Source organism: Neodiprion pinetum, chromosome 2 (assembly GCF_021155775.2).
Source record: "Neodiprion pinetum isolate iyNeoPine1 chromosome 2, iyNeoPine1.2, whole genome shotgun sequence".
Classification (NCBI taxonomy): domain Eukaryota; kingdom Metazoa; phylum Arthropoda; class Insecta; order Hymenoptera; family Diprionidae; genus Neodiprion; species Neodiprion pinetum.
In genome coordinates, this window is record NC_060233.1 from 24753683 (window position 1) to 24780440 (window position 26758).

A 26758-nucleotide genomic window follows, 5' to 3' on the forward strand; every position below is an offset into this window, starting at 1 on the left:
GTCTAGACCAAGTGTAAATAGTGTAAATGGTTCAATTCGCATGAATGCTACAGGTTTTTCCACCACGTTAGTGAACTGTGATGCGATATGTACCTTAAAACTCACAAGTGACAACAAACCCATAACCACCACAAATCAGAACAAGGCAGTACAGTATTTTACTTAAAAAACAACGTTCAATTTGATAACGGTGTACTTAAATCATAAGATATGAAAGATTTCGTTAACGAATTCCAAAATTGCTTTATCTTGTATACTAATTTGTTGTATTAATAAGTCTTTCGAGGAAAAAAACGACTGTACGTAACGTGCGCCATTTTCTTGTCCCCACATTTCTGCACCTTCTACACTATTGCGTTCGCGCTATCTTAGCTACACTCGAGAAGCCGACGAACACCCCCCAGCAATCCCTAGTACACTACCCTAGTTCGTTTTACACTCGCGAGTGTAGAGTGTAGCTAGCACGAACAAACCTCATACTTTCCTCCGTAACGCCGTATTGTAGGCAACACGCGCAGCGTTTTGAAGGCATCGCAGATCTCCAATATGGAGCCATACAGAGCTCTATCTAGAGAACACATTAGGAAACTTGAAGAAAAAACGATTGAAGGTAAATCAACTCGCAATAAACTCAAAAATGCATACGTGGCAACGCCCAGTAACAGGCAACCAACAAACATAAGAACAACGTTCTAGTAGCTTCCAGGCTGATTTATATCAATATAAGAAATAATAATTACAGAAGAGAATTATATACGAAAGCACACATGTAAACCTGATTTAAAACTACGAATTATCAAATGGTTAAATACCCTAAATCTGTTAAGATAGTTATAACACAAACACCTAAGAATATTCGCAGCAGCGTGATCCTAATAATGTTAAGTAAATAGCAACTATGTCTCATAAACAATCGCTTTTGTACTCCAGGTGAATAACGATAGTAATCAATTATAATACATATGTAATTCTACATATTTACACGCTATAAAACTAACAAAACAACAAGTAACTGATATGGTAATCTTAATATATAGTCTTTATAACAAACAGGATAGTAAAAATATTTAAGAAGTAAGCTACGACTAGAACCTTGCGCATCGTGACCCCAAAAATGCACACGGCACTAACGTCCACACCATTATGGATCACCTCTAGCGCACGTATGCTGTGATCACCATATTAGAAAATAGCTGCTAAAATCGGCCCAGGCCGAGGGCGCCATGGCAGAAGGGGGCGCCATGGCAGACGGGGGCGCCGCGCGTTGGTGAGATTCGCAAGTTTGCGCGCCTCTTTCTCTTTCCCGCCTTTACCGATCTTATGCGCACTACGACACGTCCTGACACGCAAATACGCATTGTTTTCCGTACGCTATTGCATACGTAACGATCTGCAATCTGCAATATTCGATAATAAATTTGCTCTATTCTATATTCTTTTTTGTCAGACACCCACGCAAAGATATTTTGCACATTGTAGTACAAATGAACAGATGTCGCATAATACGTTCTTCTTATAAAATAGAAAAATAAATGAGCGTTAATAAAATGAGTGGCGCCAAACACCGTAAATTGACGATAGAAAAAGAAGAAAAAGAATCGTGTATAGCCAAAAAAATTTCGCGAATTGACAATTTTTTCGTGCATCACAAAACAGTTGAAACGACGACTCGAGCATCAAGTTCTGCTACAGCTGAATGTTCGGGCGAGGTACCTAAATATCGACGCACCCTGATAATAAAATATATATTTTCTGCATTACCGTATCCTGCAATTCCTCTCCTCATTCTCCTGATATTTCAGCAAATATCGCGTTCGCATGTAGAATCTATTGTCGGAAATAACGAGGAGGAAAAAATAGTCGACGAGGTTACGAATATCGCAACTTCTGCAACTGAAATTCGCGATGATGATGATGGTCATGATGAAAAACATTCTTAGATCTTAGTCGTGAACCCCACCGATTCCGTATCAGATTCTGGAGATTTTTCTGAGCCTGGTCTGTGGCCAACACGGAAGTCGGAAATGATTGATTTCATTTTACGAAATACGCCGAAGCAACAGGATCCGAGAACAAATAATTTCACAGCTACGAAACGTGTCTATGGGTCTAAAACAAGATACTGTACTGCACAAATATTTTTCCAAAAAACACCAAATGGTGAAATGTACCGACGAGAATGGATAATATATTCCCTCTCGAAAGGTTGCATATATTGCATACCTTGTAAGCTGTTCTCGACATCGATAAACGCATTTACAGAAGGCTACAACGACTGGAAGAATGATGTACGAATATCAGAACACGAGAGAAGTCTTAGTCATCGGAAAAATACACGAAAGCTTGTAATGCGAGGAAATATGTTGGGGAAGATTGACAGTAAGTTGCATATGCAATACATTCAAGAATGTAATTACTGGCGAGAAGTATTAACTCGCGTTATAATGACTATAAAGTTTCTTGCATCCCGAGGATTAGCTTTTCGAGGAACAAACGAAAAATTTGGCTCGGTCAGCAATGGCAATTATTTCGGCATTCTCGAATTGATGGCTCGAAATGATCCGTTTCTCCAAAATCATATTAATCGATTCGGAAATCCAGGAAAAGGAAACGTATCCTATTTTTCTAAAGATATTTGCGAAGAGTTTATTGCGATGATTTACGATGATCTTCTGAAAAATTTGATTTTGGAAGTAAAGGCCTCTAAATATTATGCTATAGGTGTAGATTCGACGCCTGATATTTCGCATTCGGATCAGTTAACGTTTATTATCCGGTACGTACGTGAGAACGGAGAGCTTACTGAACGTTTCTTACAATTTATACCCATCGAAGTTCACAGCGCTACTGAGATAGAGCGGGCGATCATGCAGGTATTGTTCGATAAAGATATTGACATAATGGATTGCCGTGGACAATCATACGACAATGCCAGCAATATGTCGGGCTGTTACGGTGGGGTACAAGCGAAAATTATTGAACGTAATCCTTTGGAGATTTACGTCCCATGCGCAGCGCATTCCCTTAATTTAGTAGGCCAAGCAGCTGCTGATTGCTGTTTGAGGGCAACCAAATTTTTTATGTTCGTGCAAAACGTTTATACATTTCTGAGTGCATCTACGTCCAGGTGGGCGAGAGTAAAATTGAAGGTCGAGAATCAGTCTGGAATGCTGTAGCCAAAAATTTTGTCCGGCACACGATGGTCAGCTAGAGCGGAAGCGTGCCGAGCACTTGTGAAATCGTGGGAGATCTTACGAGATGCTCTTGACGATATTGCAGAAAATGCTTCCGAAAAGCCATCCACAAAATCCGAAGCCGAGGGTTTGTTGCAACAATTTGGATTGCTTGCGACTGCTATAATGGTTGTGACTTGGAGTGATATCTTGGAGCGTTTTGAAAAAACAAATAAAAGTCTTCAGCGCGTTAACATCGATTTGACAACAGTTGTACAACTGTATGATGCACTCCAAGCATATGTTATCGATTTGCGTGATCGTTTCGACCACTACGAAGCCAAAGCGAAAGAGCTATCTCAATGCAACGAATACGCACATGAAAATCGGCGACGCAGAAGAAGGACCGTTAAGTTCGACGAAGTAAACGATAATGAAGCGATATTTGATGGGAAACAAAATATGCGTATAAATACGTTTCTTGTCATTCTTGATCGATTGTCAGGCGAATTAGAGAGAAGAAGTCTAGCATATAAGAATGTTAACGCTCGCTTTGACTTTCTCAGCCGTTTGCCGTTACTTACAGATGCACACATAATTACCCGGTGCGAAGAATTATAGACGACATACTCTACCGATCTCGATAACGATTTTGGAGAAGAATGTTTGCACTTTCGGAATTTTATCCGGGAAATAGAATTGACGGAGGATGACACCAACGTTCGAAAATTTTTAATGATTATTCGCGAGAAGAATATTGTTGCGACAATTTCGAATATGGATATCGTTCTTCGAATGTATCTTACTCTTTTCTCGAGTAACGCTACCGGGGAACGCTCATTTTCGACGTTGAAAAGAGTAAAAATTTATTTACGGAATACGATGGGTCAGAGCCGTCTCTCTAGTCTCACCTTTTTATCTGCGAACGCAGAACTTGTTGATATGGCAGAGACCGATACAATTATCGACAAATTTGCAAGCTCAAAAGCAAGAAAGCGATCGATTTAGTCCGGTGCAACATGAATCTTTATTATATGATATATATTGTAACGGACTGCTGTTCAAAATCGCATCAACATCAACGATGACCGTGACATACACAAATCATGACAACAACTGACACAGACAGCTGATCGAGAACACCATCGACATCGACCGTGACCCGCTAACATCCAAAATAATACACAAAGACGACGGACGCTGACCAACGCATACCAGGACGACAACCCAGAACCGGACACACAAATAAGGAAATGACGTCGACAGGATAATCCAACAACAGCTCTGGGAGAGTATAAAACTGGAGGACCACGAAGAGCGGTTACCAGTTGTCCGGCAAAGCGCCGAGCTGCGTCATTATCGTACGAAGCGTTTCTCGTCTAGAGAGCGTTATCGAAATTAGCTTCACGACATTTGGAGAGGAAATTCAAGCAAAGAGCTTAATCCGAAATTTGAAAAGAGTACAGAAATTAGAGTCCACGATAGCCCAGGATCTCTAGAGGAAATATTGAATAGAGCCGCGTATTTCACGTTTGAGCTGTAGGGAAATTTAGGAGCTGAACCGACGAATTCTGATAGTTTTATTATTTCTTTCATTTTGTTTTTATTCTTTGTTTGTCTACGGTTAAATTTTGTAAAACCATATCATATCATAACTGACAAAGATCATTGTACTTGAATTTATCGCTATTAAAACATGTATTCTATATAAACATACACTCGTCTGTCTCGTAGTCAACATATTTCCGAGCATATAACTTTACCTTGAAAAGGGGAGGGGAATAAACGAACAGCCAGCCAAGGTAGTCCGTGGTCTGGAAGGTTGGCGGTGTTTTGGGTCAATAACTCATAACAAAATATAGGAAGGCGACTCTGTTTATTCCGAGTTCGCGATTAGAAGGAAGTACTGGGAAACCCGTATCTCCGACTAGGTGACATACGCCTCTCTCACTTGTCTCCAGCCGTGAAGCAACGGCTCGCAAGCCCTTGTCTTACTGAAGGGAGCAACGGGCGGAGGTGCCTGTTCACACATCCAAGCGGCTTTGGTGATACCTAAGTCCGTACAGTTCGACTAACCAGGGTTTTTGGGTCTGATAAGCTCATTCAGCTTTTAGCCATCAGAGGGGGTTCCTTATAAAACTATTGTTTCATCAGAATTTGACAAAGAACACACAATAACGGGCTTTTCTCATAGGCTCCGGCCCCAAGATAAAACGTAACCGTTACAATATATATGCATCTCTCCTACATACATGTTTGACATTATAGTATATATTTTTGTTACATTATTTTTGAAGTATAATAATTATTAATTTTGTCACGTGATTTTTTAACTATTTCATGGGGGGGGGGGGGGGGGGGGCGCTAATTTCATCAGGCCTAGGGCGCCAATTTTCGTAAACCGCCCCTGCTCGCGTAAAGCTATACCAGTGGCGGCTAATTCATGGGCGTTAACGAACGAGGGCTTCCTTAATGGAGAAATAGATACCATTGATAGATTGGTCGAAGAGTTTGAGTTGAGATTTTTGTAAATTGTCTGCCGGCGCCTGAAATCGAGACGCAGTATGTGAAGTCGTTGGGACATAGGATATGTAGCGTTTCTGTTTTGGAAGCTGAATAAATCTATGAATCCAAGTTAAACAATGCAGTCCAGTACGTGCCAGTGAAGGATGTCAGTCTCATGTCGCAGTTTGTGGTTGCTTATAATTGCTAAGGATTCAAGAATAGGTTTACTTCGCAAAGTTTATGGATTCCAATATGGAACAGCGGTTTGTTTAGTCTGCGTATGTGGATGTATTGAGTTAGGGTGCACTTTGAGAAAATGAGTTACGATAATTCGAAGTACGATGTGCGGCTTAGGGCTATCGCTAAATAGTCACTTGCGGGCTGTATGATTACGAATTTGTTATTTGTTGAGTCGTATTTCAGTTTTGCAGGTATGGGAAGTAGGTGGTAAAGGTTAAAAGCGTCGTTATTCAATAACGAGATAGTTATGACGTAAATCAGTCGTGGTTTGATATAAGTAATGTCCACGGTCGATATTCTAATCAGTTCATCCATATCGGAAATTCGTGTTGCGGTTTCAAATTTCGAATGTGTTGCAGACTGGATATGATCTGTACTGGGGACAGGACCTTTGGGTGAACCATACCATTTTGTGCGAACAAGACGGCGTCAAACAGGTTATTTAAATCAATTTCGAACTCGTTCATGTATACGTCTAGCTCGACTAGACGGTTAATGACAGTTATTGGGAATATGTTATTTGATATATGGGTTTTAGATATAATTGCCTGGTTCCTAAGTCTCATGAGTACGTCGTCTTGGTCACGACCATGCTGTATAATGTCATCGAGTTTATTTTAATAGATTCCGAGAGTTGACTGTACAACGTGTGTTTGTTCGTTAAGTATTGTCGCTAAGTGTTTTGTGTCATTACACAAGATTTCAATTAGATCGTTTAGGTATTGTCCGTCGTCTGCGTCCAGCGTCCCGAAAAGTGATTTTGCGATCGGACCTATGAAGTTTACGGCACCGGGTTTGTTGTGATGCATTATGAGTTTAACAAATTTCGCACGAGATTAACTGCTGATGCGGTGGCCCATCAATTCGTTTCCTAAGTCTAATATTTCCTGGACAAATTTAATCTCTTGGTCAACATGTGTATACGGTCGCCTGTATTATAATGATTCTGTGCTTTAGTACGTTTATTACGAATTATGTCTAAATATTCGGAGATGCGTTTGGGTTTCTAGAACATGTTACCAAGGTCGATAAAGTTGATCATTTTCCATTGCTCGTTAAAGGTCCGAAGGTTTCTTAGTTGTTCAAAGTAGATACCCGAATTAAGCTCGATTCGCTTCATGGAATATAGTACTGAGTTATCAGTGCCGTGAACAATTATGAAGGACCTATAAGAGTATGTTATGAAGATAAAGTCTGTTTACATGACATAATATTTTGGATGTAGGATGTGCGGGGGGGGATTTTCAGAAAACGAGAGTCGGCCTTTATATATACTAACTTCAGTGTGCTGCCTTAAGTTTATTTACGTGGACTACTTTTATCTTGTTATTCGAAAGATATATTTCGGTATTGATATCGTTTATGATAAGTTTTATCTCGTACGGCCCTTTGTGATTGTCTCCGAATTCCGTTTTGGTCTCACTGAGTAGGTAAACTTATTGACCGGGGACGAATACGCGAGGGTGGGAATTCTTGTCATAGCACGTCTTAGATTTTATGTTCTGCTGCTGTAAGTTTGATTGCAGGTTGTTTGCGGATTGCTGAGAAGTTATTGATTAAATCAAGTACAAGGGAATTGTAAGTGCGAATGTAGGTAGAACTTGGTGAAACGTCTGTAGGGAGTCTAGCCTTCATGCCGAATACTAGTTGGTGTGTTGTGAAGTCTGAGTCTTCATGTTTTGCCGCGTTGTAGCAAAAAATTGCAAATCAGGTGAATTCATGCCAATTGTTGTCTAAGTCTGTGTAATGTTTTATATGTTCAATGAGTACCACGTGGCTCCGTTTGAGTGAGCCGTCTGATTGTAGTCAGTAAGCTGTCTTTCGTAATTGCTTAATTTTGAAAACTTTACAGAGGTTCTTGATAATAAACTCATGAAATTTTGTGCTTGATCAGGATTGTTAGCAGTAGTATAGCATGGAGATTTCAGAATACAGATCCCTACCTTACCGGCAAAGCACAACTAGACGCAAACCCATGAAATTTATCCCCACCCTTGTCAGATAAAACGCGTTTTCCCTCACCTCCCTTACTGTCCCCCACCCGCATTGCGTTGTACGGTACCGACGTTTACAAGGTAAGTAATGTTATTATTTATTTACAGCAAGTACCCCCTACAGATATATTGTATGAATTGATATTGAAATAAACAAGTTGAAATTATTTTTGAAGGGTTCATATTATTATTGAAGAATAAATAATTTGTCGAATGAAGATCAGACAATTTAATTTTTACAACATGTAAAATCGACGTTTCGGCCGGGCCCCGCCAACCATCTTCAGGCTAGAAGGATACAGGAATGTTTTGATAAACATTCGTTTCTTTATCTTTAGACAGTGTATTGATTATTACCAAAGTTATTTAGTAAATTCTAAATATAAGTACATATGTTACTACGAACGATATATTGTCAATTTATTGAGGACAGCATGTTCTTGAAGGTTAGGTTGCATAAAACTAATAGTTTATGACTTTGATGAATATTATCAAATAATATATACAGACATGTCGAAAGGCAAATAAAGGGTTTAGAAATGGAATTTAAGTTATAGGAGAGCTATGTTACAAGATTACTTACAAATAAGTGACAACCTTTTCTGCTTAGATGTTCATTAGACGCCATGATGAAAGGAAGTAACAAGAGATTGATGGCAATTTATTACCAATATCGATAATTCAATACGATAGTCAATACAATAGACCAACCGATGTCATTAGACGTGAAAATTTTATTTTTTTGTAAACTACAGTACATCGAAATATGGATGACTTAGATTTTGTATATCTGTACGTCTATTAACAGTATTAGTATTTTTCCTAATACATATCATCTCTTTGATATTGCGTTTATACCAATTTGGTTCAAATCTTATAACCTTCGCATTGTCCAAATCAAAATAATGTCCTTATTGTTAAGAATGAGCTGCTAAAGCATAGTGTTACGGTCATGGCATTCAATATTCGATTTATGTTTGGAAATTCGTTTCTTAAATGTTGTGATGATTGCCCAATGTAGGTTTTATTACATTCTAAACAATCGATTTTATGAACAGTGTTAATTTGATCTCGAACAGGTGTTTTGGTTTTAAGAGAAGTGAAAAGACTATTCCCCTGCTCTCCTATATACATACTTTCTCTGTGTTCTAGCACGTTTTTGTACCTCCTTTCTTTCCGATTCTACTCTAGATTTTTCTCGTCCGTGCTTCTATCGATATTATCGACCGTGTTCTATATTACCTTTGGGTAATAAAGTAATCCGTATTGCCTCTTTTCTTCAATGTAAACTATCATAGTTTTATGCAACCTAACCTTCAAGAACATGCTGTCCTCAATAAATTGACAGTAAATCCTTCGTAATGACAAATGTACTTATATTTAGAATTTACTAAACAATTTTGTTAATAATCAATACACTATCTACAGATAAAGAAACGAATGTTTAGCGAAACATTCCTGTATCTTTCTAGCCTGAAGATGGTCGGTGGGGCCCGGCCGAAACGTCGATTTTACATGTCGTAAAAATTAAATTGTTTGACCTTCATTCGACAAATTTATCATTCTACACAACTACCAGGTCACGAATAACTTACAAACATATTATTATTGGCAATGGGCAAGAGGGAAAATTGCATTTGAGGGCAAGATGGAATAGTAATAGTCGATCTTGAAATGAAGAAATGATGCAGAAGGCGATGGATAAGATGGAATAAGATGATCAAATGTTGCAACATTCGGAGCAGCTCTCACTAGATGATGTGTTTCATCTATTTTATGGCGAACAATATGTGGAACCACTTACAGACTGGGTACAGTGTTCATTGTGTTGTGGTTGGGCACATGAGCTGTGTACTGATATAGAAGATGGTTGTCTCGTACGTACTAATCGTAAAATGTAGGGTTATCCTATACATTCCATGTTGCCCGTATAAGCTTTCCATTTTTCCCGCAGGTTAAGGCCAAGATGTAATTTTTCATGTTTCGCTTCATGAGTCATAACAGATTTTACACTTAATATCAATTATTATCAATTACATCATTATGTAGGCGTGTAAGATCGCTCTTAAGAATCATTAAAATGAAAGATAAATATTATGTTGTTTTATTCTTTTTTAGATCATACAGTTAGATATTTCATCTTCACAGCCAGTATGAAGTTTTAAAACGATGTTATCAACGTGGCAGGTTATGCTCACATCAAAGTCTTTTATCGCTTTTTTCATTAATGCGCCTTCAATCGATGGAATTCATTCAACACAGGGAACCGACAAAGGTTGCATAGCAATGTGTAGTAGATGTAGGGTAGACTCAGTTGTTTTTAAAAGAAATACAAGATGTACCGCCATATTCTTCGCAAATTCTATCCGCAAATGCAGCATAATATTTTAAGCGAACGCTTTTTGTGAGCATAATTACCATTCTTGTTCATTAAATATTCTTTCAAATCATAATTTTCGTTATCATGTAGCTGTACCTCTAATTTAGCTCTGTGTTTGCCTTCAGCTTACTCTGTTATTGTCGAAGCACAGATAGCGATGATTGTTAGCGGGAAATGAATATTACACGTCGGGCTTTCCATGTCAAGTCAACAAACGGCCGACCTTCGCACCGTTCGGATTCTTAAACTGTTGGTTCATTACATTCCTTAGAACGAAGTAGACACTATATATTTTTTAAGTATTTATCTCCCTCAATTTTCTAGGTAAAAAGTATTCGATTTTGAAAATTTAGCGTTCAGTAGTTATAGTCAATTGAAAATGTTCTTCATCTCGACAATTTTAAATGTAAGAAATTTTATAACTACAAACCTGTATGAGTTGAAATCTAAAAATACTTATTATCTGCTGCGTCTCAAGAAATGTAACAAAAAGGTGGCAGAGAATCCAAGGGGGTAAGTGTTGAATGTTGTCGAGTTCTGATGATCTCCCCATGTAGATAAGGCTATTTCTTTTTTTTGTCGAATGCTCAAATAAGATTTTCCCGTAGCGCGTGCATGATTTTCGCGTTTTTTAATCCATTAAGAAGGCCTACAGTGACAGTCTTCAAGCTGGCGGGCAAAAAAAAAAAATAAAACTAAAACAAAGAAAACGCCAGCAAAAATATTTTTCAATATTTAAAAAAAAATTATCAATAATGGAGATAAAATATGTTCATTTACTTATAACGTGTTTTAAATTGTGAAAATAATCCATAGGTACATGCGTTACAAAATAGTATATTGGGCATCAAGCGCTAAGCGGACTTATTGCTAGTTGGTAACCTTGTGTGGTTGCCTCGTGCTAACTTGCCTTCGACTCGTACTGCAATCTTCACACTCGGTTTAAAAAAGCCCGCCTTACGCCCCTGGTACGCAATATATTACTTCGAGTTATATTTCCGTTAATGTGTTATAAAAAATATTTTCGTGTAAGTTAAAATTGGCGATGTTGAATCGAAATTAGATCGCTTCAGGAGGGTCAATACATTTAACATTTAGTTTCACGTATTGGAGAATAAGCACTTATAGATAACTTTGTTCTTTCATTTTTTAAATTGCAATTTGACAAAGACGGAGTGGAATTTATCATAAGACTATTTAAGTCAAGCTTTTTAGCCAGGGTATTTTACTGCAACTCGGTGTTATAACTATAATATTAAAACTAAAAGCAGCTCGTCGACTATAACGGTTTTATCTGTCATTCGACGTGCCGCGATTAGTGCCGGTCCACTAAAGCGAATTAAAAAGATTGAAGAACAAGAAGGATAAGGAATAGTAAAGGAAAGCCAGTGTACATAACGTACAGAGGACGAAGAATTAACGCTCCGCGCTTTACTCTCAGTGTCTTGCTGCGCTCAGCAGAGAAAGAAAGAAAGAGAAAATAAACGGATTAAGGGAAAAATTTAACAATCGACGAATCTGTTTGAACTAAACTTTTTATTGATATTTTCTTTTGGGTTTCAATCTCTTACTATCTTCATAATTGTTTTCCTGTTTAACCTGAAAATAAATTTCACCTATCTTTTTTTGTTTCTTCTACAATCATTTGCAACGGTCCAAACTTATTTCTTTTTCATTTCTTATCAAGAGAACGAGAGAGTGAGACATTATTTTTGAGTGATTTATCAAGTTTCAAAATGACCAATCACCATGTATATGTTTTCGTTCGAATTTTCCATCGCTTTGAATAATTGGTATTCTTCATTCGCATGCTGTAATAATAATAATAATTGTGTATAGAATATAATAATTTTTTCGAAGTGGTATACGTAATCTTATTTATTATTATTATTATCATTGATGTTGTTGTTGTTGTTGTTGTTATCGTTTTTGTAACTAAAAATATTATTATTACTTTTACTGCTACTGCTAATGTCACTACACTACTACTATTCCATCTATTATTGAATGACGAAGTGCGAAGAACAGGTCGCAGGGAGCTAATCTGTACATAGAATTTGAAGAAGGGACAACATACGAAAACGAAATAATGAATAAATTCATACCGCCTGGACTGACTTTAGACGAGAGTGTAACAAAGTATATAATGTTAAGAAAATTAGATAAGAAGAGAAGGTAGGTAAGAAAAAAGCTAAGAACAACGGAGGGTAAAGACGGAATACGAAAATTGAGTAAATGGAACTAAACAGTGGACCAAAGTATGTTAAACGGACGCTTAGCGTTGTTTGTACCAATCCATGTGTTTTACTATGATTTTTATTACGTCACAGGCGATTCAATTTGTCAGAAAGAATACAATTTCGAAAATTTTCAGGTGAGTTGAAAAATTAACGACGGAGCCAGGAATCGAACCTGGTATCTAGAAATGCTTTACCGGAGACTTACTCCACTAGACCACCTAGCCGCCCTGACTACATTGTCATTAATTTCTCTCATCACCTGTATTCGAGATGATTTTGTTTCGTGTGCCTTTGAATATATATATATATATATATTTGAAATTCATCGCGAGAGGCACATTTAAGACTTGGGTGCGTGACTTGTTGACATGCGCACACATGAGAAATCTATATATGTAGTGGAGTAAGTCTCCGGTAGAGCATCTCTAGATACCAGGTTCGATTCCTGGCTCTGTCGTTAATTTTTCAACTCACCTGAAAATTTTAGAAATTGTACTCTTTCTAGCAAATTTTTCTCGTTTAAATATGGATATGATTCTTTCATATCATATGAAATGAACGGCTGGGCCGTTCTAAATAGCTAAAATAATGTAAATCACATTAATAGCCATATATAGATGTCTCATGTGTGCACATGTCAACAAGTCACACACACAAGTCTTAAATGTGCCTCTCGCAAATAATTTCAAATATAGATTCAATTTATTGTTTGCTTATCACTTCTCGTTACCCAATGAGTGTTTATATAATGTAATTATTAGATAGCACGTCGCCATTTAACAATTTGGGAAACCTCCGTGAAGTATCACTTTTGCTGGCAAGCCGTAGTCAGTCATGTCTGCAGAAATTGCCGCAGCGTTCACGTGCCAATATAACGCAACGAACTATTTGTTGGAGGTGCTTTTATTGAGCATTTGTCTTACCAATTGTAACGTACCTCAGCCGGGAAATGTGCCGATTATTAGTCAGGAAGATCTGCCGCGTCCAGAAACGACGATTCCTCAAGGAACACTCCGAGGTATAAATATGGTCACACGCCGCGGGAGAAATTTTTTTGGCTTCAAAGGAATTCCATTTGCTCAGCCCCCCGTTGGAGATCTCAGGTTTGTGATTCAGGTTCAGGATTTCGGATTAGTGATTTAACGATACTCTCACCCATCAGTTTGAGGTGAGTGTCCCAGTTATTGATCTTGTTCCAATTATTGACCTGTTTTGGTTGTGTCTGTTTGAACCTTAGTTTTAAACTTGACAAAAAAAAACAAATTTATAGTGTCTAACCCTCTGGTAATTAGTTCTAGTCATCAGGAAATTCACAATTTGCAATGTCGATTAAAAATTTTGAAAAATAAAAGGTTCAATAATTGGGTCTAAACGTATCAATAACTGGCACACTTACCTTAACACATATCAATTTGTGCCACAGTATTTGAAGTAGATAACAAAGTTCGTTGATTCTGCTGATAATATCACGAATTATACTAATCAGTTATTTCCAAGATGCAATCATGTAACAGACCAAGTGAATACCAATTTAAGTACTTCATGAACACAAATTGCGTATAATTTAGTTCTAATATTGCAGAAGACTCATAGCAATGTGTCTTTGCGAAACTTGAAATCTTACAGACATATTGCGCAATAATGAGGAAACTTGACTTTGCAATGTTTGAAATGTTTCGTACCATAATGCGCAATGTTTATTCAAGGTAGTAATGTAGGAATCTGAAATACCGGCCGAGTGACGGTTTTGCGTGTGTGAGAGAGTCTCCGCGAGAGCGCGCGCGAGAGTGTCCAGCGTCGCCCGATTTTTCGGTAACGAGCGTGTGTGTGAGAAATGGCAAAAGCGATCAGTCGAGTGTACGAATGGCTCAAGGCGTGTCACGATTTGTTTCTTTGATTATTCAGTGTAATAAAGTCATTCTGTTTTTCCATTTTCTTTATCACATGTTAGTCCTGAGTTGTCATTATCCTCGTGTCCGTTCCAACACCACCAGGAACGAATAAAATATCCCATAGTAATTACCCTGCGGCAATATTTGTGTCTCCGTTTGTTTACGTATTCTTATGATATTTCTGCAATGATTTAATTAAACATTTCTAAAATATCGAATTTTCGACTTTTGAAACTAGAAATATGATGCGACTTTATAATATTTTGGCCATTAGAATAATGGGAAATATTCTAGCAATAATATATTTTTACAGTGTTGCAGCTGCGTTTGTAGAGAACAAATATTGTGCTAATATTTTTGTAATACAGAGCATGCAGTGTGAGCAGTAAATAGAGGCAAATAAATTGAAATGAGAAGTTTTGGAAGTTTGAGAAATGGATTTACACGATTCTGGTAAAACCTTGATCAAATGCGTATCTCACTTATACGTTTTTTTCGTTTGTACGATAAATTCCGATGGTATCGGCAGTATCTGCTCGTAGACTATATTAAACAGTTTCATCTGTACCTTACTCGCTTAAATGTTTTTCACACTAATCCGTCACTTATTGGTGCCCATAAAGTGTTACTTTATTTTCACCTGAAACACGTCATCTTACCCCAGACCTGAACGTGAATCGCAGCTGATTTTTCAGTCGAGACCAGAGTTTTCATCTTTCATACATCTAGTAAAAGGTTTTTTAAGCAATCGAAATACAAGTAATAAAATTTGTGGCAGATGCATCATCGAAATCTGATAGTTTGAGAACAGACTAAAATAATAGCGAAAACTACCGGATTCATATTAGTGAATCCAACAAAAATTTCGTTCAAAATTTTATTTATGTCGCATTCCTTGTGAAAACGCCTTGCTCCGCGATATGGAGTTGGAGCTGTAATTTCACATATTATGCCAAACGGGGAAGAACGTCTAACCGCGTTTGTATCAAAATCATTGATAATAGCGGAACAGGGTTATTCACAAATAAAAATAGAAGGTTTGGCTAAAGTTTTTGGTCTTGTTACGTCCGTGAAGGAGGTTTACTCCTGAGCGGTAGGAATAAACAGGTTCGGCTTGGCTTTTACGTACTAGGACAACCGGAAGTTGGGATGAGTGTTGAATAAACTTGGGTGTGATTGATATATCGATTATGTGTTTATTGCGTAGAAGTTCAGATAGCCATAGGAATGAGGTGTGCTGTGCGAAAGATATGTAAGAGGTCTAGATGTGACGTTGTTGAGAGTTAGAATAGGAGTGTCTCCAGAGTGGAAACGTACGGGTGCAGAAAAGGTGTGAGGATGCTGAAGGATGGGAATAGAATTAGATGAGTAAGGGCGATAGTGAGTAGCGTGAGGCTAGATAGAGATAAGAGAACAGGACAGAGATCATGATAAGAATATAAAAACTGTGGGAGAGTTAGCGAGCAGGAAAATAGAAAGAGGTGGTACGCCGGACGTAACCGTCTTAAAAAAATTTTACATCTTGATGAAAGGTTGCAAATTTGTATTATTTACTGACTAACAACCTTTAACAATTTTTTTGATGGTAAATTAGGAGTTCCAAGAATGTTTGAAAAAATACGTGACACATTTTTGTAAAATAAACTATCATATTTTTTCAATTCTGCTGACATATCAATTATATTACAAGTTACTATGATGCATTCCTTAATTAGAAGAGTTTCGTCGGGGAAGGTCATTGAATGACATGTTGTCAGATTGATAGCGATCAACGTTTTGGGTTGACCCAGTACAACCATCTTCAAGCAACAATTTATTTAAATATAACAATAAGGCAGCTACTTAATTTGATAGTGCCAAGTGCTAAGTGCACTAACCATTTTTGTAGGTTAAACACGTGTGTACCACTGTTACGTTAATTAAATTTATGCACAAATTACAATTTTGCGAGAGAGATTAATTTCAGTTCGAGAGAGAAATATATATGATGAGTTGTAAAATACAATCTGAATGAGGAACAAGATTTGCAATATTTTACTATCCTTAGCGCTTGGGTGTCGGTTTCATGGTATAAGAGGAGGAAGTGATCGCTTGTTAAGAAGTCAAAATGCTTGTCTTACCGTATATCGATGACTTAAGTTGTCTGAATTAATCATAGATCCAGTTTTTATTAGAGTTTCAAAGGCACGAAAATTTGATAATATTATTTTAAAAAGATGGACTTACAATTAGTTAAATGATGCTAGGATATAAGTGGCTTATGTGTTGAATGTCGGTGCGTTCGTTAATTGTATCGTTCTTAGAAATGTGTATGATTACTTTAATAAGACATTTTGCCAATTGTCGTCTTCATCGATAATCTTGACATCATCGAAACTAAATGTTTGTGAGTAAAGCGCTCGCTGATAAACACACTGACGAAAATACACAAGTTAAAGTTGGTGAAGTTACATCAATATTACGTCCACTTGTATCCAAAGCTAAAAAAATCATTACATCACACGTGTGTCCTGTAATACCCCACGCTATAATAGAAACAGAAGTTGAAAAACTCAATATCGATCCTGTACCACAAATGAACTCTATCAGAGCAGGAATGAATATACCAGGATACACACATATTGTAAGCTTTAGACGATAAATGTATGTGTAACCTACGGACGTAAAAAAAATTTCAAACAACCTGGAATTTCTGCATGTCAACACCAAATATTGCGCATATTTCTCCGCTGAAAAACTTACTTGTTTTTTATGCAAAGAAGAAGGTCACCTAGCGAAATACTGCAAAAATGCAGAAGCCAATCAAGTCATTAATATAGACCAAACATTAATCAATGAAAGCGTTAATACAAACAATCAGAACATAAACGAAAATGATGAAAAAACAACGAAAAGTCAAGAACAAACAGTAAATAACGACTTTCCTGCCTTACCTCAAACTACTCAACAAAAACGAGTGCTATCAAGCAGTGGCTCCTCTGCCTCAAACAAAAAAGCTCCTCGCTTTTTTGTTTTGATTGACAGAGAAGGCTTTGAAGAAGTAACTCGCAACTCAAGAAAGAAAATTCAAGTCCATACCAATCCTACTTTAAAAGAAATTTGACAGAAAACACATCCAGCAGTGAACATTATAAACTCCTTCTAACATTGTTTATCTTATAAGTCTTGCTAAACTAGAAAAATTTATCGCTAACATGCATACGGTGAATATAACATGTTAAAAATAGTTCAAAAGTACACAAACAAAATGGTCCCTCTAGTCATAATGCTAAAGGATTTATAACATACCTGGTTTTGACACATTTCGCAAAGATAGACTATATGCTCGCGGTGGAGGTATTTTATGCGTAGTTCGAAAAATTCTAAATTTTAGCGACTTGAAACAAGTATCATCGCAAACAAAAATATTAATTTATTCGGCATGTGCTCTACACTCACCTTTAATAGATATTATTACTTGCTACAGAGCCCTACAAGTAACTCTTACACATGCCAATGGAACAAAATAGCTGACTCTATTGGTCATAATCAAAATTCAATACTGCCAGTAGACTTCAGCACACATATCTAACAAAAAATGTAATTGCATAAACACTCATACAAACGGAGAAAGACCAGAATGTACTATTGATCTCAAAAATCTGTTTTTGCACGATACAAATTCAAACACAAACATAGGTATTCGCAGCGGTACAATGTCCAATATACATATAGTCGTTTCTACTATAGCAATAGCCGATAGCATTGACGTACAAGTAAGCGACGAAACATACGGCTTCGATCACTTCTTCCCCATATTATGCTCGATCCATGTCAACAAACACACTTACATCAAGAAAAGATTCAAAATCAGCAAAATTTGCAAAATATACAGATGAAAAATATGAAGACTTCCTTACTTCAAAATACACTGTCCTTATTTGAGAAATATGACTCTTTTATGAATGTTATCCGTGAAGCTGCTCAGCATGCAGAATTGGGCAGCAGAAATTACTTTCGTCATTTCATTACCCGTAAATTACAATTACTGTGAATAACTGTAATATTTAGTAACTAATTACAATTGCGGGAAATAATTATAAATTTTGATTTACCAATTACAGTTAGTATAAACAATTGTAATTTTATGATTATCAACTACAATTACTCGAAATAATTGTAATTTTTTTGTTGTCAATTAAAATTAGTTGAAAAAATTGTAATTTTTTTGCTACTAATTACAATTACTTGGAACAATTGTAATTTTTCTGTTATCCATTACAATTAATGGAAATGATGATGTTTTTTTTTTCAAATTTCAATTGTTTTTCATAATTTATTTAAACAAATTACCTTTGGAAACGTAATGTCGAATTCTCAACATAATTTCAAATTCCGAAAACATCGGGAACTTCATGGAGCTTACATATTCACATTGACTGGTCAAGCAAATTATTTAAACAAATTAATTTTTCAAAGTAATGTGAAATCCTTGATCAGCTACCCAAAAAACTTTGGTAACCATAGCCCATTCACATATTGACTGTAAAAGACTCGTTCCGATCACACCATTTGAATACTCCAAAAACGGAGTAAATTTATTTGTCTATTTGTTATTATTTCACAGGAATAACGTTAGAGAAAAAAATTCAATTGGACCACATCGTGTGGTTTACAATTACTCAAAAGAATTTTAATAATGTCTGATTTAATTACAATCACTGGGGATAATTGAAATGATTTCTGATTAAATTCCAATCACTGAAAGTAATTTTGATAAACTTTGATTAAATTCAAATTACTCAATGTAATTTTAATGAAATCCAATTCAATTACAATTACTGGAAATAATTTCGATGGACTCTGAGTCAAATACAATTATCAAAAGTAATTTCACTGAACTCCGATTCAATTATTATTACTGAAAATAATTTTAATGGAATTCGATGTCATTAAAAATTATCCTTAGTGATTTGTAATTGTTAATTTTTTATTACAATTTTGCCCAACACTGTCAGCATGCTACTCCACAATAAACTGTCAATCATCATATACAAATCCGAATCCTGTTCCCAGGTGGGATCGAGAATGCAATAAAATTAAAAGACTTAAACGTGCAGCTTTTAAAAAGCGGGAGTATTCAAGAAATATTGAAGACCTAATTACATATTATGTTGAGCAAGAGGTTATATTTGAATTGGTTGGGACGTTGCGAAAAAAATAAGAACGATATTTGTAAATGTATCTAATCTTACTCTCCAATTCACTACAAACTAACCTTTAATCACCACATTAACAAAGTAATAACACAATGTAATTTGGCTCTGAATATCATAAAATTTCGACGACGAACGTGGTGGGGATCTGATCCTCAAACACTCACAACATTGTGTACAAAAGCTACGTCGCTCTACATATAGTTGAATATGGTAATTTTGTTTACTCCCGCGTCCGTACAGAAAGTATAAATAAGCTAGAAAAGATACAATTAGCCGGGCGCGCGAAGCCTCGAGCCCCCCCACCACGCCGCCCGGCTTCATTCCTCCGACTAACGCCGCTCGACGAACGTTGAGCAATTTTTCTTTTACTAGATACAACGCACCTAGAGATCTGAAAAAAATCACGGTGATACCTTGGGGTGTTGAGAGATAGCTGATATTTTTTTTTCTCCCTCAATATTAATTACAACAACAATAAATAAAATAACACTTAAACACCATTATCTCCGGTTCTAATCAAGATATTCATGTTTTTTTTTTTTAAATTACTCATAAAATGAAGGGCAAGTGCAATCCATCATAATATTTACAATAATATGAATACTCTCGGAGATATCTCTATTTGTTTAAAAGCAAACATTTTCAAGTCGCCCAAAAATTGTGATTTTCGAGTATAAAAATTTTTTTTATTTCATTTATGGAAAGTACTAGTGACGAACTGACTCCACGATTTTTCGGCAACCCGTGGGCCAATCACATAAGAAAGGGCAGACGATATACGGATTTTAGCTTGTCGCGGATTGTTGTCAACTGTATAACACAGCCAAAAAAGCCTTGTACGATAATTTTGAAGACACTTCATATTACCTGTACCATGAATTTCAAAACCACACGTTGTTTATTCATCAATTTATAACAAGAAATGTAAATTTTTTTTTTCAATGGCATTTTGCATTTTGCAACTAAACAAGTAGAGGAAATTGATCTCACGATAGCTTGTCTTATCGAGAATGATGAGACGAATAACTTTTGTTTGAACAGTTTTCGTGTATGACCCATAACAAAGACGTTATTTAACAAAATGTGGGGTCTCAAAAGATTAAACAATCGTTACGGACAAACCCGGATCTAACTTTTTGGGGGGTGAGTGAAAATATGTTTGTCCGTCTCTAATGAACCTAAAAAACAATCGGCTAACCTACGTTATTCCAGAATGGAACTTAATTTTATTCTCCTGGATTATTCTAATGGCACGAAGATATAATAGCAATCAAACGAGAAATAAGTGAATCGCTCTTCCTAAAAATAACAAAAATGTATATCATAATAAAAGTAGCCATGGAAATCAATAACACTATTCAATGAGCTACCTACGGTACTAAAACAACTTGACTACAAGAACAAAGCTGTAGTCTAAAAAATAAAATAGTGGATGAGGAAAAAGAAAAAAAAAAAAATAACGAAGTACATGCAAATATGGCATTTTATGAATTGTAATCAGATTATTAATATTTGGTTATACGTAATTTTATTTTTACTAGAGCACAGGCAGCTATTGCAATTAAAAGAGATGCGATGCGCATTCTGTCGGCGAAAATCGTAGGATACGTGATCGCGCAGTCTGTATGATCAAGTCTCAAGCCCATTCAGGTGAACTTATCGTTCATGTTAACAATTTTAAGGCCTTAAAAACAGCTGGAAAATTATGTTTTTCAATGTCCATGAACAAAAATTGTCGAAGACAGATAGTCCTGCACTTGTAACAGTGGTGAATAAATAACTAAATAAATAGCCGATACACAGCATGCCAATCAAGGTCAAAAGTTGACGTGATTAGAGAAATTCAATGGCATGATGCATAGGGTAGCTAGGTGGTCTAATGGTTCAAGTCTTCGGCTGTAAGCATTTCTAGTATAGATGCTGGGGTTAATTCCCGGTACCGCTGTTAATTTTTCAGTCGCCGAAATTTCTGAATTTACCGCGTGATGTATCTAAAGTACTACTTACGTCTTTCTGACATCAATGTTATAAGTACAGTTTCTAGCTTAACTTTGAACTACGGACAGTAATTTGAACCATTAAACGAATAAATACTTTCCACCAATCAGGTTCAAATCACCTTTACCAGCAAGATCTTGGAATGGGACTTTGGACGCTGGCAGTAATCCTACTCCATGTACACAGCTGGTCAACGGAAGGATAGTTGGAGGAGAAGACTGTCTGTATCTCAACATTTATACGCCACAGGTTGTATCCAAATCAGAGTTATCCTTTACAGACACAATGGGGTGATTTCGTTTTAGGCAGTTTATTTTCCTCGTTGCAAGGTCAAAACGAAAATCTGATTCTACACTTATATAATTGAGATTTCAATTTACGATTTAAAATTTATTCACAGTCAACGTGTATACATCACAGTAAACGAAAAATAGCCTTCGATGAAAATGGTCTTAGTAGTAAAACAAGGCCGGTTCTGGCTTCGGATTCCTACTACGGACATCTAACCCAGACTCAAACCCTTCTCCGTGATGACGTCACCGTTATCGACCCCTTCTGTACCGACCCGGAAGTCACAATTGCGCTGCATCACCAACAAATTTATCTTTCGAAAGTCAAAATCACTCTGATTTACCAACAATTTACTGAAATTTTTTATTGATCAAAGCTCAAAATTACGCTGCTTTACCATGAATCTCACTGTTATGCCCTACCGATGCTAGAAGTATAGCGAAGACGTAAACCCTTCTCTCTAGAGCGTGCCCCGTGTGATCAACCTGTCAACCTCAGAAATGTTCTCGTTAACTTTACGCGGCTACTGATGTTATATCAACCACCCCACATTCTTATCCCATGATCGCTATATCAACCACGTGACATCATTTGTCCCATGATTTATAGTTCCGAGAGCTATTTTGTCAATGAAACATCTATTCAACTCTAAATTGATTTTTAAATCTAAGAAAATATTGATAAGAATGCTATTCTGAATACCAAGTAGAAAATATGAAGGTTGGTGAGCTCCGTCGGAAACTTATAACTGTAATGTAAACTATTCAATGAGGCTAGAGCGGACTCATAAGTCGAGTACAGAGTGCAAGGTTGACTGATAGCTGCGGTACTGTACAGTCAAACCCTCGGACTTGAAGAGTTGGGTTACTATCGTTCTGGAATGCAAAACATGATTTAATTATGTTGGAGTATAGCTTGATCAAGGTCATGATGCAAAGTCGAAACACACACACACAAGCGAATGTAAGAAGTAACTCAAAAATAGATTAAATGTGGAACTCAAAACACTCAGATGCTGAACAAAATTTTTGGAAAGGCGTCAACGGTTGGAGAAAAAACAAGAATTATCACAACGATCAGACTGTTCAAATCATTTTGGTTACACGAACGCTAGTTGTCCAGGCACACGTAACGAATTCACTATAGTAGTGAAATACACTTGTATTGACTTGTATAGAATACAATGCCACTTCGTTATATTGTGCCTTGGTATATCGCGGTTTTTAAATTTCTCCTCGGAGTTCTCATTCCCACCAGCCACTCATGAGCATTAAGGGGGTTGTCTAGTGTAGAGACTATTTTTAAAGTGTTTTGGTTGTTTTTTTAACGATAAATCATTGAAATAAAATTTCTCATAAGTTTCACACTAGATTTATTGACATTTAAAAAAACTTCATACATTTTTTGGAAACAAAGTGTTGAATATAACCTGATGTATACTGCCCGATAGGAACGTATGTAAAAAAAATGTGCTTGAGCGTAGACATGAATCCAGCTGTTTTCATCAGAAATCAAAAATACAATCGGCATTTTATCTTTAGGCTTGTGGATATGGCATGAACCAAAATAAACGTAAAACTTTTTAGTTAAAATCTTTTACTTAGTTTAAAAAAATATATTGAAATTTGCGTTTTTTTCATTTGTTTAGCTCGAAAAACAAAAACTACCAAAGCAATCATGATTATCCCAGTTCACGCGATAGGTATCGGGATAATAAAGATCATATGAAAAATTCAGTAGGATCGTTCTAGTGCTTTTTGAGATGTCGTGCCAATACTTTGAAAAATGCTGTTTCGAGAAAAACGCATTTCAAAGTTAGCATGTTTTTTTGACCTCGGTTTTTACCTCAATTTCTGTATCAAATGACATGGAAATTTTTCTTACCCTTAATCGGCGATTCTTGGGGCATACATGAGGCTTACTGCCACATTTGCAGCTTCCTCATAGGCTGATCTTTCTAGCATTGAACTCGGCTCGATTGAGGTGCACATTGTGCATTGTTCTTCTCAAGTGCTTAAAGCTTCACCAATTTTTGGAAATTTCGCATCAGCTCTGGGCCAACATTCTCAAAAATGTAGCTATAACATTACGAAAAGTAAAACGAAAATCAATTTTTTCAAATAACAAAAGTAGACGACCCCCTTCAGCTATCCCATTCACTTTTAACTACTGTATGGCCCCACACATACTGCGCGACTGTGCGTGAGTGAGTAGTGGGCAGGCTTATAGCGCCATTGCAGCGCAAAGTGAGGGAACTATTTTGAAGAATTTAGGGATCAGAATTAGTTAACGTATATTCAAGTATATTATATCAAGTGTGTTATACAAAGTGAAACGATTCAAGCACGTTTATATTCGCCGGCTTATAGGTAAGAACTGACCAGAGTGACTCGCCAGTGAGCACGCAGTGCTCGGACTACATCAAAACTGAGTATAACAGAATTCGGCAGTTATAGTGTGTACACGCTACAACTTTGTACCATATTCTTAACATATTCATATTGCGGTACATCTCTTCTACAGCCCCGAAGACCGCGTTATGACGAGGTGGCACCACATAATGCTTTAGAAAATTTTCTTCAATTTTTTCCATCAATTCACTTATCGTGTGTTTATCGAGATTCTCACCTTGAAATTTACGTGTATTAAGTAAAAGTTTCTCAGCTTTTCGAAAAAGAACATTGAAGAAATTTTCAAAATTTGGTCAGCGGTATGGTACTTCCCGCGTACCGCCACATGATTACCTATCTTTTCGCTAAGTCTCCCACATTCCTCATGCTAAAACCGTAGTCTTCATTCTAGCCTCCTATTTCCATCCAGCCTCACGCCACTCGCTATCGCCCTTACTCCGCTAATTCTATTCCCCGCTATTCTGGATTCCAACATCTTTCGTCCACTCCTACTCTTAGCCTCAGGCCCATTAGTATTCCAACATTCGTCTAATCAATTTCCATTCCATCCATCAGCAACTTCTATTCCAATGTTCAATGAATAGAGTTCTATTCCATCCTTTATCAAAGACAGTTGTATTCCATGCTAGAAGGAAACAGCAACGAAGAGTTGTGTTATACTGATCACCAACGTGCTGACGTCACTTCAGCTGAACGCATGGAGACTCCGTCTTTGTCTCACTCTTACTCTCGCCAAAATTTTTACCTGCCTAAGTACAAGTTCTTGCAACGGAGTGACTACTGGTTTGAAATTTCTGAGCCATAGTTTCCTTACTTGACTTGAGCAATCTGTGCTTTCGGTGGAGCGTGGCACTTGCTTGCGTGATCTGATGTAGGATTTCTTTTGGCTTAGGAATTTTGGAGCTCTGTATGCTGGCGCAATTGAGTTTGCGACCCTACTGCGTTTCTCTCTTGGAAACGCAAGATGTTATTACTTTTCCAGGCTGAAGAAAGAATCGAATCCTTTCCTGTATCGTCCTTGGTTGAGCTTGTTGACTTTGTCGATCACAAGAAACCCATACTTATAGCCATTTCAATATGCAGAGCACACATTTTTAAACCTAAATAGACATAAATGTTCATGTCGTCTTGTTAGAATAAGTCGAGTAAGTTTACGTTGTCATGTATGAGGTGTTTGGGAATACGTACGTACGTCTGACAGAGATGGACACAATCACGGTGTGATGCCTGCTAATGCAGAAGTAGGCTCTAATATTGCCCTACTTCTCGCATGCTACATCATGAAATACGATCATTGAGTTAGTTTACGACATGATGAGCATACGATACCCAACGCAAACTGTGCAGCTCGAAACGTCATATAACTTCGAAATTGGTTATTGAAACATAATGCTGTACGGATGGCGACGCAAGTGATTTATGTTATTGTGTAGAAGCATCTTAAAGAACAATCCCGTATTCCTGAACGTTATAAAGTATTTACATTTCACCTGTGACGTGATATTTTTTTTCAATCAGGCTTTTTTCAGGGATATTCACAAATTAATTTCACGTCTTCACCTTCACTGTTAAGAGAGGAATTTTGAAGCAATTGCTTGATTTTAAGAAACCTAAGGGGTACTGTCAGAATGTTTCAAAGAAACTGCTGTGACTGCAGTTAATCTGTTGAATGTCACATGGTTGATATCATGATAGTGGGAAAAGAATGTACAGTAGTTGATATCACGCCGACATGCAGGTTAAGAACAATTCTCGTAACTTGGTGAAAAAAAAAATGTAAGGTGGTTGATATCACACGAGATGCCGCCTAATGTTAACCAGTACCAGTGCTAGGTAATATTTGAAATGATTTTATTTAAAATAAGCATGCAAAATGCAAGAGGCATTTTGCATTCAATATTTTGAATATTCTCAAAGTAACCATTTACATTTACCCATTTAAATTATGTATTCGAAAGCATTTTCCATTTTTTATTTTAAATGGATCTATTGAATCATTTTACCCAGCAGTGTCAAGTACAATGCGCCTTTGTCGTCATCTGCACCAGTGGAACGGTTGTTTTCCTACGGTTTTATGATCTTGCGATCCAGAAGGAGAAGCATGAATGATGATACGCTCGAGAAGCAGTTGCTCCTCGAAGCGAATACTGCATATTTAAACTGAAAAAAAAGAGAAACAAAAAGATAATCGACATGTTGTATTACAGGTGAGATATAAAAATGATTTCATTATGTAAACCATTTTGCATTTTACAAACCATTTTAATCCTGTAACTCATGGCTAAGTTCCGAACACACCCCACGCAAACTTTGATCTATGCTCAGCGTCGCTATCGCTACGCGGTTTTCAGTCTTCGAATAGGTTTTTCGTTTACTAAATGTAAATAAAATCAGATTTTTCGTACACCACTCGCTTCCTTTTGAAAAAAAGAAGAA

General features: G+C 36.8%; 1 protein-coding gene across 2 annotated transcripts in view; it reads left to right on the plus strand.

Annotated features, from left to right (window-relative positions):
• Positions 1-13295: 13295 nt before the first annotated feature.
• Positions 13296-26758, plus strand: part of LOC124211005 (carboxylic ester hydrolase-like) — a 32601-nt gene continuing 19138 nt past the window's right edge. For both annotated transcript variants that reach the window (XM_046609599.2, XM_046609600.2), the window contains exons 1-2: positions 13296-13635; positions 21731-21869. In XM_046609599.2, the coding sequence (XP_046465555.1) occupies positions 13367-13635; positions 21731-21869 (408 nt within the window). In that variant the 5' untranslated portion in view covers positions 13296-13366. The remainder of the gene's footprint in view (positions 13636-21730; positions 21870-26758) is intronic.